The sequence below is a fragment of the Exophiala mesophila genome, assembly GCF_000836275.1.
Source record: "Exophiala mesophila strain CBS 40295 unplaced genomic scaffold supercont1.1, whole genome shotgun sequence".
In the NCBI taxonomy this organism is placed as follows: domain Eukaryota; kingdom Fungi; phylum Ascomycota; class Eurotiomycetes; order Chaetothyriales; family Herpotrichiellaceae; genus Exophiala; species Exophiala mesophila.
In genome coordinates, this window is record NW_015622504.1 from 3,683,483 (window position 1) to 3,695,853 (window position 12,371).

At 50.0% G+C, this 12,371-nt stretch overlaps 3 protein-coding genes across 3 annotated transcripts; 2 read left to right on the forward strand and 1 right to left on the reverse strand.

Annotated features, from left to right (window-relative positions):
* The first annotated feature begins 1,119 nt into the window (after positions 1–1,119).
* PV10_01170 (uncharacterized protein) lies at positions 1,120–3,350 on the forward strand. The gene has a single exon (XM_016365340.1). The coding sequence runs from the start codon at positions 1,257–1,259 to the stop codon at positions 3,024–3,026; it is 1,770 nt and encodes a 589-aa protein (XP_016228989.1). The 5' UTR covers positions 1,120–1,256; the 3' UTR covers positions 3,027–3,350.
* A 1,502-nt stretch (positions 3,351–4,852) lies between these two features.
* Positions 4,853–6,035, forward strand: PV10_01171 (uncharacterized protein). Its single transcript, XM_016365341.1, has one exon. The coding sequence runs from the start codon at positions 5,056–5,058 to the stop codon at positions 5,833–5,835; it is 780 nt and encodes a 259-aa protein (XP_016228990.1). The 5' UTR covers positions 4,853–5,055; the 3' UTR covers positions 5,836–6,035.
* Positions 6,036–9,595: 3,560 nt separating this feature from the next.
* On the reverse strand, positions 9,596–11,707 carry PV10_01172 (uncharacterized protein). Its single transcript, XM_016365342.1, has one exon. The coding sequence runs from the start codon at positions 11,639–11,641 to the stop codon at positions 9,605–9,607; it is 2,037 nt and encodes a 678-aa protein (XP_016228991.1). The 5' UTR covers positions 11,642–11,707; the 3' UTR covers positions 9,596–9,604.
* Positions 11,708–12,371: the final 664 nt, after the last annotated feature.

Sequence of the window (12,371 nt, forward strand, 5' to 3'; positions counted from 1 at the left end):
GGTTCTTTATGTTCATGATACCAGTTCCCCAACGCAGCATTAAATTTCTGGCAAAGAAGTCCAGGTGAGTGAATTGCAAACCAAAACAATGCAGGTTGTGATTAATTGCCACTTCAAATGGGCGACTCAAGCATTGAGCACGTGACATTCCACAGGCAAACTTCCACTTGGCAGCATCTTCACCGATGAGAGCACATAAATCTCTTTATCCATTATCTCAGTCCACTGTTCCGACCAAGCGTGGCAAGACAGGCCTGACATCCAACATCCGAAGATCACAAGCCAACGAAGCCTAGGATCTAGCCATGGAGAGGTCCACGAGTGCTCAAAGAACTGCATTAGCGAGTCTTGACCCTGACCCGAAAAACAGTGTTTGGCCCCAAAGTGCACTCAAATAGGCGTAGATTCCTGGCTTCCCCGGTAGGATGATGGACCCAAGGAACCCCCATCAGTCGATCATAAGCCCTAGGTAGGTACTCATAGGCCATTGACCCTGGCAATGCCCCTGGCAATGCCCCTGCGTCTGGGCCCCTCGGCCTGCAGCTGTGCCTGGCGTTGGGTGTCTGCTTCCTCGAAACCACCGGCCTGGAATTTATGAGGTTAGTAAAGGCTGGGGATGCTTCTATAGGGAGACCTTTCCTCCCCAAAAGGTCCATAAGGTCCACTGCGATGGAACCTCGCTCTTCTCTCTCGTGCCTTTGTTTCTGCGCTCGTATTCCACACGCTCTCCCCCTCGAAAGATAATTAAGCAGCACGAGCACCTCGTCTGTAACGTCTCTCGTTGATTTCAAGATGCAGTCGAGATGAACAAAGAAACTCGCATCCACAATATTGTCATTCTCCCTTAACCTCAGCTGCTAAGCTCCAATACCGAGCATCTGTCAAGGTTGGTGGCAGCGAGTGTGATTGATTTTGAGCGTTGTTTGCGTGGCGCCGTCGATCCGGAAAGCCTCAATTTGTTTGATTTTGCTCTTCATCCAATCCCTGCCATTATTCAACTTTGCGAGTCTGTCAATCTGTCATTGCTGTCAGTCCCCAGCACTTGTTGAACCGAACCGAATTCCTGCACAGATTATTCTTTTTGTACTGGGTTACACAAATCGGAGCTGGCATCTCCTACTCTTCTTGAACCTCACCTCTGTTCATATTCTCCCATCAGTCACACGTATTCGACCGCTCTTCTTCACCAGGGCGGTGTCATTGTCGCCCACCCATGGACACCTCCCAGCTCCTTTCTCAGAAAGTCCGACAATATAATGGCGTCTCACGGTCGACCTCAACAGCCTCGACGGTCTCTAAAACAAGCTCTCAAGGATCTTTTCCATGGCAGGACCAAGAAGGCTTTCCAGCAGTCTCAGGCATCCCAGCCCGTTGGTTCAGGAATCTTGCGCAGAGGAGGCCCAACTCTCGGTAGCACTTCTTTGGCTTTGCATAGTCAACAATCCCTCTTTTCGGGCTTTTCAGAGAGCTGTGTCAGTGTCGAACAGAGCATCGTTTCCCATGCCATTCCAAACAGATTCAGTTCGCATCAACAGATCCAATCAAGCACTAGTCGACCTCATCATGGAACGCTCCTGCCTGCGCGAAGTCTAAGTCAATTTGAACTTCACAACTCATATCTACGAACCTCGACTGTTGCCTATCACCAGGTACAGCACAATTTGGCGGAGGTTCTTGAGTCACATGATCCGTACCAGGCAAGTGTGTCCGAGTTGACCAGTTTGTCCGCCTTTTCCAGCCTGTCGACTCTCAAGGTGCAAGATTCCAGAAGACAATTACGGCAGGGTGCGACTTTGCACCCTGTTCAATCACCATCACCGCATCCAGACACCTCTTATTCTTATCGGGCATCCGAAACCCGCCCTACTTTGTCGCATCCTCAGTCTGGACGTGCGCCAGTCGAACCAAAGCATGTCTCGTGGTTGAAGTCTCCGTCGGCGTCGGGCACTTCTGTTGCCTACTCATCAACCACTTCGTCGTCGTCATCAGCGTCAATATCTCGAAGCACATCGACCGCGCCCGCAAGTCTGGCTGGGTCAATGGGTGGGGGCCCGCTTGTAGAACATTTCAAATTGTTTTGCATCCTCGACACTATGACGCCGGGATATCCTGTGGTCATGGCATCTGAACAACTCAGATATATCTTCAACATTGGAGAACAATTCTTCCTCAACAACCGTGAATGCGAAGAAACATCGATGGACATTGTCACGGGAGTTGATGCCGCGGGTGAACCCGTCACCCACCTAGTTCTGTTTACACCGCTTGTCATTCCCAGCAGTGGTCGCCATAAATTCCTCATGGCGTGTCTGATTGATGTCACTCGGTTCATCAACGATGCCGCTTCACTGCCAGACCTGGATGATTCGTCGTATCCATCGTCAATGGCCGAGACCGGGCCTCGGACACCATCCCAACAGTACCATTCGGTCTCGAGTTGGATGGCAGGCGGCTATAAACTCTCATCGGAAGATCTACTCGGTGGCTGCGTGCTCCCTGAAGACCAGAAAAGCTCAAGTCGTCCATGGACAGTGTCTCGAGATGATGTGTGGCTCAATCTAGCATGTGAGGAAAGAAGTCGAACGTCCCCAAGCACAGAATCTCCACAACGGACGAGAAGGCCAGCACTGCAGGAGGGCATGGCGACACATTCGTCGCATTCAACAGGGGCCAGCACATCCATCGACGGGGTTCTGGAGGAATTTATGTTGGGTCTGCAAGAACTGTACTCGGACTTTTTCCTGCTGGGAAAGTCACCTTTGAGTGAAACTTACTACGAAATCTGTAACATATCACCCACTCTTTACACGGCGCAAGATTATATCCAAGGACATCTATCGCACACAGATCCTTACACGATGGACGAGCTGGGCACTCGTCTAGGTCTCGACCTTGCCTTTTCTCTCAAGGTCAAGTGGGGCAAGGCCGGAGAGCCAAAGCAGTTGTATTGTAGCCCATTATATGGTCAGCGATCGGTCGCGTGGGTTTGTTTTCTTGTGGACGCTGCGAGTCCACCTCTCTGGTGAGGAGATTGACATAACGACGCCCAAGACATGTGGACACCAGGAGGGCAAGGCCCGCGATAAGGTCGATGGTGTTGGTGGCAAATTGGTCTTGTAGTGACCTAGGTATCACGGCCGAAAGATTGCCTATACCACGGTGCCATTGGCAGTGGTGATCGACACGTCCAACATGGTCGAGAGCGGCCTGATGGCTTCTCGAGAGATGTCGTGGGAGAGTCCAGGTTGGCAATGCACAACGAATGATAGTTTAGGGCTTGCGACTGCGACGATCATAGAACGGCCGAGCTTCTCAGCGTTCTTGTAACGTCACCTGGGATCAATGTAAACCACTTGGCTTGATGAGAATATCGAGCGTAACTGACCAACAAGAGGCGGGTCGGACCTGGGCAGCGAGTGAAAGCGCCAACGGCTTGCGTTAATCGGCAGCGCAATCCTTGTCGAAGCAACACTGGGGGCACGGGTTGATCTTCTAGCGTCCTTCCAAAGCTACCTAAATGAGGTGAGCAGCAAGGGTTGAGCACGCTAAACCCTGAAGGCTAATTACAGCCTGAGATCACCCAACACTGATGACCTAATAATTGTGCAGATGGAAGGTGCAGGAGAGGGCGCGAGGCATGCCTGGGGACGCCTAGACTTGTCCTACAGTGTAACACAACAAGGAGAAGATTTGATGGGCCGAGGAACAATAACGACATTCGATTTCTACCACTTCACAATGCAGTAGGTACTGAGTTATGCATTTCCGGATGACGATGACGCGACTTCGGCCAAATTGAGGTGCAGTGAGTTTAACGCTGACATCTACACACGGCGTCTAATAATCATGAACTATCATTGAGGGTGTGTGCAGGCAGGCCACCCTGCAGAAAATATTCTTTACAAGTACTGGACCCAGAGTCCTTTAGTACGGAGTAGGGTGATGAAAGGGTGGCACTGGCGGCACTGGTGGCACCAACAAGGATGGGAGAACCAAGGAGCAGGGAGACCATCCCCGCTGTGACTACGGAGTATCTACGGGTACGGATAGCGCCAAACCAACCCAAGATCGAGAATCCAGACTGATGAGTTCGCTCATTCTTTCGCTCGCTTCTAGTGATATCCGACCTCCCTTGGCCTCCGTACCCGCCCAGAGTGGCTCCCGGGTGTGGTCTCCAGTGGTCTCCAGTGGTCTCCAGTGGTCTCCAGTGGTCTCCAGTGGTCTCCAGTGGTCTCCAGTGGTCTCCAGTGGCACCCTTGGCCCCTCGGCCTCAAGTGCCCCAGTAATAATGCGACGGGCGTCGGATGGACATCGTGGGTCGATGCATGGCTAAGCGAATTGTCCTCGACGGGTCCAGCCAGGCAGCGGTAGCAGCCTACCAGATGTCGGCTTCACTTTCTTCAAGCACTAAGGTAAGTAATAGTGCCGCTCTTTCATATGCCGCCGACGAGATTTTGGGCTGAACTGGGGGGGCCACCTGCGGGGGGCGACACCTAGGATTTGATGAGAAGATATGGTACGCATAGAGAATTTACATACATTCCTTAGGTCGGTCAGCTAATGTACGTACCTACCTAGGTACATACATATCTAAGTATTAAATACTATTGTTATCGCCCTTTGTCTCTTCATTACTTCTACGCGCCACGCATATATTCCAATACCCGCCCATCTACCTTCGTGGCGTCAAAAGATCCATTGCACCATCAACATTCATTAATAATACAGGACAAAGTTTCCTGCAGCGTTCCAACTTTCGCCGGATCAGCCCTCAATCAAGCGTTGACCCCACATCGAAAGTTTAGTGAATGCCACGACACTTGACGCTGTGACGCCGCCGCGGATTCCACCGAGTGGCTTCACCTCTAGAACCTTGATCTTGGGTCTCATCCTTGGTACTGTAACTGCAACTCGAATTCCAACTTCATATCTGCCGACATTCAACTTCCTCCATCTTCTACATCCTCGACACGGCCTTTGATCTGAAAATATCAACATACAAGTTTCTACCGCCGTGGCCCACACTCGCCAACTCCGAGAGTGAGAGCAACCACCATGTTCAACCAAAACTTCTCCTTTGGCTCTGCGCCATCCCCGCCTCTATCAGACCCCGACGTCCACGACTGTACTTCTGCAGACATCTCACCTTTTACTTCAAGACCATGTTCACCACTTTCTCGATCCCGCGCCACCCAACGAGATACCAGATTCGACGCATACCGATCGTCTGAAGCAGCACCTCGCCGCCCCTCAGTCACCGCAATCACGGCACAGTTACAATCCCAGGCACTCAATGACGTTGTAATGGATTCTCCCCCATTGAGTCCCGATGAATTCCCTTCCTCATCTTCCTCATCCGACACAGACCCCGACGAGGGCTTCTACGATGGACCCGAAACCCCCGACACCCCTCTCTCCGACGACGCCTTTGCCGTCCACGAATTCGACCCTACCCTCTGGGACTTGAGCATGTCAGACACCATGGTTGCCACGTCCTCTCCACGACCTTCATTATCACTCGAAGCCCAGGCTCTGTCATCTTATACCATGCGACGGCGTCAACGGCAAGCCCTTGTTCGACTACAATGCCTCGCCACTCGAACACCAGATCTAGCCATGCTGATTGAAGAATGCCACCCCAGCTCATTACCATACGAGAGTGAAATCTTGAGGGCTTACTGTTCCAAAGACAGAAGCGCCAGTGTCTGCAGCCAGTCTGCAACCTCCAGCATTCCCAGTGGAAGAGTCGACAAGGAACGCAACAGCTCTCTGGTTTCAGTTAGGAAAACTCCTCGCATGAGAAAGAGGTTATCTACAACAGGGTCTACGCGATGACAAGCACCTATCCGATCTGTTCGCAGGAGTCGGCCGACCGTCTGTCCATTTTGTGCGTATCTGCCTACAGTTCTATACCCATCAAGTACTCTGCTATTCTTCAGCACGCAATAAAACCATGTGACTGTCTCATCTTTTGGGAATTCTGTTCAATTCCTTAATCCTTCCAACATTCCCATAGCCAAAGCCCAGCCCAAGGCACATGTTTGTCGTATCAGGTAGACTCCACCCATGAATGTATGTGAAATGGGTACAAAGCTTTCGATAAATTCCATAAGGTATTACCGAATACGAGGTCTGAGGGGGCCGTGTGGTACCGACCAGCCAGGTAGCTAACCAGCCAGCCCCCCCGTCGTGGGATGCCGTGCTGGTTTCCGGTCCTTCGGAACCTCTCCACTTTGTATTGTGACGACCGTTCGATTTCTTCACGAGCCCCTAACATGGCATCCTCACAAAGCGGATGGGATGCCATGCCATGCGCGCCGATTCAGCGCCGATCTCCCGAGTGGGGGAATCTTTTAGCGAATTTTACCAGTCACGTTCTTTTTTCTGACTTGTTCTCTTTCGTGTCACTTTAACTCCACAACATTTTATTACCCAAGCACGCACACAAGCAAAACTTTACCCCCATGCATGCAGGTCATCTGGTAGGTACCTTTAGGCAACTGACGGAGCCGGCCGTTTTTTTTCTGGTTTTCTGATACTCGGCGAAATACGGAATTGCAGCCTTTTTTACCTTCCTTTTCGTACTTTTAGGCGACAGCGGGATCCCCCCGGGGGGGTTTCCCTAGAACTCCGGCTCCAACAGCCGGTAATTTTGTGGAGTGACTGCATATGCCTAACCCGCTACCAATGTTGATCAATTCGTATGATGTCTGGTTCTTCTCATCCATCAATCCATCTGTAGTAGCATAACTCGGCAAATTTTGCACTGCACTTTAATTCAAGATATTGTGTTCCTTCATTTTGAAATGGTCTGAGTCTGAGTCTAAGTCTGAGTTCTGGTTGCCGTTACTGCGAGCCGAAAAAGACTCGTAGACTTGAGACTTGCAATGTACTAGGTACTAGGTAGGTACAATGCACCATGCACAATACACACATTCACTGAGGTGATCACTCATCCTCCATTCCGAACCCAACCGACTAGTTCTGTTTGTGATGAGAGCTGATACATAGAATTTTCAACTTGAATAGGCACCGCACTGGACGACTGGTCAACCACCCATCACCATGTGATAAACTCTCGTCCTTATCATGGTTCTAGGTACGGTATGTATGTAGGGTGCGGCCGGTCCAAAAGAACCGCCGGCAGCAACACTTCATTTTTGACTGCTCTGTTACTTTACCCTCCAACAAACTTAACTTTCTACTGAGGTGCTCTTCCTATTATTATTAGCCCTGGAGTCAGGTCCTAAGGTCCAGGTAGAGAAGCTTGGGCAGTCCAGTGATCCTTGCATATGCGTAGGTGACAAGCTGAGAATCGTTTGCGATGGGCCTTTTGACTGGAGATTTCATGCGGCCCAATCGACTTTTCTTCCTGGACAAGAGTCTGGGGATTTGATTCCTGGATTTGTGATGATGATGATGATGATGCTGCTGCTGCTGCATGCATGGTTGATATACAGCATGTTGACGACTCTGCTTGAAATCCCCGCCATTGTCTTCAGCAGCAGTCATTTGCTGCACCAACAGTTTCGCATCATCTCCTGAGTGGGACAAAGCATGTGACGATACAATTACATACCTAAGATTGACGGGCTCACACGATCTCGACATAGAACGGTAGGATTACAGATACGAAGTACACTTTGAAATTCAATTCGATCTCTAAGGCGTCTAGCTAACTCAATCTTCGCAATCTCAGATCTCATCTGATCAGACATCGCAAGCTTACCCACATAGACACTGTACTACAGTACTAGTATAGGATCTAAAACCTGGGATTTCCAGATCCATGGTAGCCAAGTACCGCGCCACGAAACACAAAACGTGTGGGATGCGTCCTGTACGACCATACACATCCCACAGGCACTCATCTTGATCCTTGGACGTGGGCCCAGAACACAGAAATCCCCATAACCCAAGCACGACCAAGTTAGCGGACCAGATTTCAACTTCTGCGGGCCGAAGGGCCAAGAGGATCTTCAGGGGACTCTTGGTCTTCATAGACCATGGTCTAGACCCCCTCAGCCGTACTTTGGGGTCGAAACAAGAACATCCCCCCAAGGCGTAGGACCCGTGCCTTTGCCTTTACTAAATTAACCGTGCTAGTAAGTATTAGGTTATTTTACCTGTGAAGTGAATCTTTAACTGAAACGAACATTTTGCATACATTGTACAATCGCTAGACATTTATACTTTTACATATAGTTAAGGTATGCATGGATGTTTACGAGTGCCGCGTACGCATTCTCAGGTACCTAGGCACCTCCCAATGATTCGGTCACGGTGCCCAGTGCTGACTTATGAGTGGGACTTGATCGAGACCCATGCCTACGAGTAACATGGAATGGATGTTCGGATGTGGCTACTAGCATGCCATATATGTGTAGCGAAGGTAGTGAAACGTCATTGCCCGTGCGCATCTGGACAATGAAATAACATACAGTCGACCTCGCCCTTGACCTTGATCTGGAATGGATGGTTATTACAGTCCTTCAATGGATTCTGTGGGCACGAGCGTCCTTGCTGGCTTGAACCTCCCGGTTGAAACTTCCAGACTGGCGCGCGCCAGCACATGGGAAACCTGTACCCAGAGCAAACACCGTAACAAACAGGGCGAACCATGGGTCGCCAGAACAGCTTCAGCTTCAATAGTCATGAATGAGTAACAAAGCTCAGTCGCATCTCAGCCATTTCATTCCGAGCTGACAACAGGTTGGCTAGAACTTGGATATTCCATCCATCTGAGTTAAAGCCCCAAGGATTATTGCTTGGGATTTAATTCAGCCTGTTCTGATTTCCTCCCCATAGGCCTAGAACCACCAACCCTCCTCCCTATTATGATTATGTACTCCGTATATACTGTGTAACAAATCCACCATGGGTGGTCCGACATACCTACCAAGCCCCATTGATCCATTGACCCTTGATTTCCAACACACGCTCACTTGTGTCACTTCAGGTCGGAAATTCCGCCGAGCTTTGTTTGCCGGGTCCCAGGCATGGACTCTCGGCTCCAACAGCCTGTGTGTGCACTGGTATCGACTAGCAGGGCAGGGCAGGGCAGGGCAGGGCATGAAAACTCATCTGACCTGACCTTACCTATCCATGAGTATGCATGGATAGCCGACGGGTCTACGGTAGTTGCCGCTCTGCCGTAATGGCGAATTGGAAGCCAGAGTTCGGCAAATTCGGTCTCTGGTTTCGCTTACTTGCCTTGGCGGATTCGGAGAATTGCCGAGTGATGTACGAGGAGTAAAGTGTAATGTCATGGCGAATTATACGAGTATTGTGGTCAGTACCTAGGTCGTCAGGGGTTGAATATTGTTGTATGTGAGTATGTAATAACAATAATAATGAGTTGTTGTGATTTTCCACCTGCGTCGCCTCGAATCGCCCGTTTAATGAGTCGGCAACAAGTTGGGTGCCGTCGAAACCAAGATCCGCGGATGGCAGATCCGTTCCGTGTCTTTGATGAATTCAGAACCGGCGATTAGGGATCGTGGTGTGTATTGCCGGTGGGAATTATATTGCAATCCAGTAAATTTGTGGAGAGTGCAGTGATGACTTCTGCTCTCGATGCTGTATAGCACACTAGGTCTAGTACTCAATCGAACCCAGTCCAATCATCCTCAGTACTCTGTTGTTGATCTTGCCTGCCGAGTTTTCTACTCCCTTCGATTGCGCCGCGCTTTCGATTGATCTCTCGTCTCTCAAATCCACTCTGGGTACCAATCCTTGCCTTTCGTTTCAATCGCTTGGTCTTCTCATCATCATCCGCCCGTATAGCCCGCCTTGATTGCACTCCATGTAACTTGAGGTCTTTTCGAGCCGATTTGGACACGTTTGGTAGCGCACGCAGGAGCCATGGGTCAATGATATCGTCTCTCCGATTGGAGCTCCCTTGGCTTAGACCCGTGGAAGCGTCCTCCTCCAGTTTTGATCGTGCCTTTTGGCTTGCTGAAATCACGTTGGCGATACCTTTGACATACTGGATGTCGTCCTTAGTGTAGAAACTGATACAAACACCGCCTTCTCGTCCAGCTCGTCCAGTTCGCCCTGCGCGATGCACGTAACCCGCAACCGTGGTAGGGATGTCGTAGTTGATCACTGCATTCACGCCTCGAAAATCTACCCCACGAGCTAAAAGATCTGTTGTAATGAGAATCCACACGCTCCCAAGCCTGAACTTCTTCATGATTTCTGACCGAGCATGGTCAGGAAGTCCAGAATGAAGGACTGCTATCCGTGAAGAGCCGCCAGCGGCAGAGGGGATATCGTATTGAAGTTCATTGTATAGAGCTTGCGCTCGATCGATCGTTTGAGTGAAGACGAGAAATGGAGGTCGGACTGGCTTCGAGTCGTCCTCACCGTTTCTCGACGCATTTGACCGTGATGGTCGAAGCAACTGGCGCATGCCTAGTAGTTTTCCTGATTCAGACGCAGTATAGGTCAATCGGTGGGAGATTGTCGGCAAGCTGATATCTTTGAGTCCAATGATGGTCCTGAGAAGAGGTGGACGCTGATCCTTCTTAATCTTGAGGCGCTTGTGTCTCTCCGAAATTGTCTGGACGGCCAATTCCTCGATGTTAGAGCCAATGGTAGCAGACCACATACTGAGTCGAAGAGTTGGTGAGGTGCATGCAGCCCAAATTGCAAGGGTCTGAGAGCGGAAGAGGGGGTCAAGTAAGACATCGGCCTCGTCGAACACAAGTGTCTCGATGTTCGGCAGTGGATGAGGTGGGATTGATTGATCAAGTTCCCAGGATGGACAAAGGACATGGACCAGATTCAGTGGCGTCGTCACCAATATGTCGGCTTTGACAAGAGGCTGATTTGTTGAGGTTTCTTCCTCAGAAGAGCTTTCATTCTCCCCATCCACCTTGTCCTCAGTTTGGTGAGACGAATGTCGTGTTGATGTTTGTTGGTCTTCGAATAATCGCATGCCTCTTCTCATAGCCGTGATGCTGATCCCGGTTTTTAAGGTTAGCTTCCGGCCCTCGTTGACGATCTGTGACACAAGTTCTTTGGTAGGTGCAAGAATGATTGCACTGATGTGCTTGTTCACCCCAGCATCCATTTCCGCTCGTTGGCTAGAAATCTTATGAATGGTAGGGATCAAAAAGGCCAAAGTCTTGCCGCTTCCAGTTGGCGCAACAGTCAGCAAATCCGGTTCCCCCGAGGTCGAGAGCGAATTCTGAAGGAGAAGGGGTAGAGTGGCGATCTGGACCTCTGTTGGTTCACGATAGCCTTGATGCGAGATGTTCCGGACGAAGGCTGAGTTGATTTTGTGCCGAGTTTGCAATTGGCCGAAGGATACTAATGGCTGCGGAAATAGTCTCGAGTGCTCTTTTTGCGCTTTTCGTGATTCGGCATCGGCGATGGATCGAAACTTGTTCAGGTCCACGATTTTGACGTTGTGTCTCTTCTGAAGTTGACGGATCTCTGCCTCTGACATGTCTACCGACGCAACACCTTCGTCGACCACTGAGTCTTCCGTTCCCCGCTTTCTCTTTTTTGTGGATGCGTTCTTCGCATCTTGCAAAGTCGTCCCTTCATCGTTGACAGCAGGCGAAGGTTTTGTGGAATTCGAGATTCTGTTTCTCAGGCCCGTGGATCGGGATAGCAACTTGAGAGCATCCATTATACAACGGACACAAACAAGAATTTGGATCTACCAAGACATGATTCTGTTGATCGCCTTGGTGAGTTGCCTCAATTACTATGAAAGACGGAGAAGAAATCATCAAAGACGAATGCGAATTTGATGCCAAGATATTGCGGAAAATCAATCCGCCCGAAGTTTAGAGAATGGATGACTCAGCAGGTGCAATGTCGATCCTGCCACCTTCAATGTTCAAGTTTCTTTCTTCGACAGCTGTTTTTGGAATACTTCCCACATCCATCTGCTCTTGCGACCCTGTGTCCTGATACTGCATAATGAATTGCAAAAGCGATGTATTCGCCATCATGTTATCAAAAGGCCATGAGATCCAGACCAACCGATATTTGTCTGAAGTACCTTGCTGCCGTGGATTGGTAGCAATGACTCCTGGATGAACCCATGTTTCTCAACATGAGCTCCCCTATGTCGAAATCGCTACGAGACCTGGTATGAGTCTCTCTCTCGCAGGCCGCTATGATGCAACTGTGTTCTTGGAATAGGTCATGACCCTTCACGCATGGCCTAGAATGCCCGTGCATTTGGCTTAGCGTTCACGTCAATGTCCTTCTGCCGTGGCTGCAGCCAATCATGTGTCAGAACTTTCAAGGAGACAGACTTCAATATTCGCCGTTCTCCCAGCCTCCATGTAAGTCAGGAGGTGATGGATGAGTTCATGAGAGACGAGAAAAGTCAGAATGTTGACTTCTTC

What these genes read in the sequence shown, in the direction of transcription:
- PV10_01170 (XM_016365340.1), top strand. Translation starts at nt 1,257, where the DNA reads ATGGCGTCTCACGGTCGACCTCAACAGCCTCGACGGTCTCTAAAACAA.
- PV10_01171 (XM_016365341.1), top strand. Translation starts at nt 5,056, where the DNA reads ATGTTCAACCAAAACTTCTCCTTTGGCTCTGCGCCATCCCCGCCTCTA.
- PV10_01172 (XM_016365342.1), bottom strand. Translation starts at nt 11,641, where the DNA reads ATGGATGCTCTCAAGTTGCTATCCCGATCCACGGGCCTGAGAAACAGA.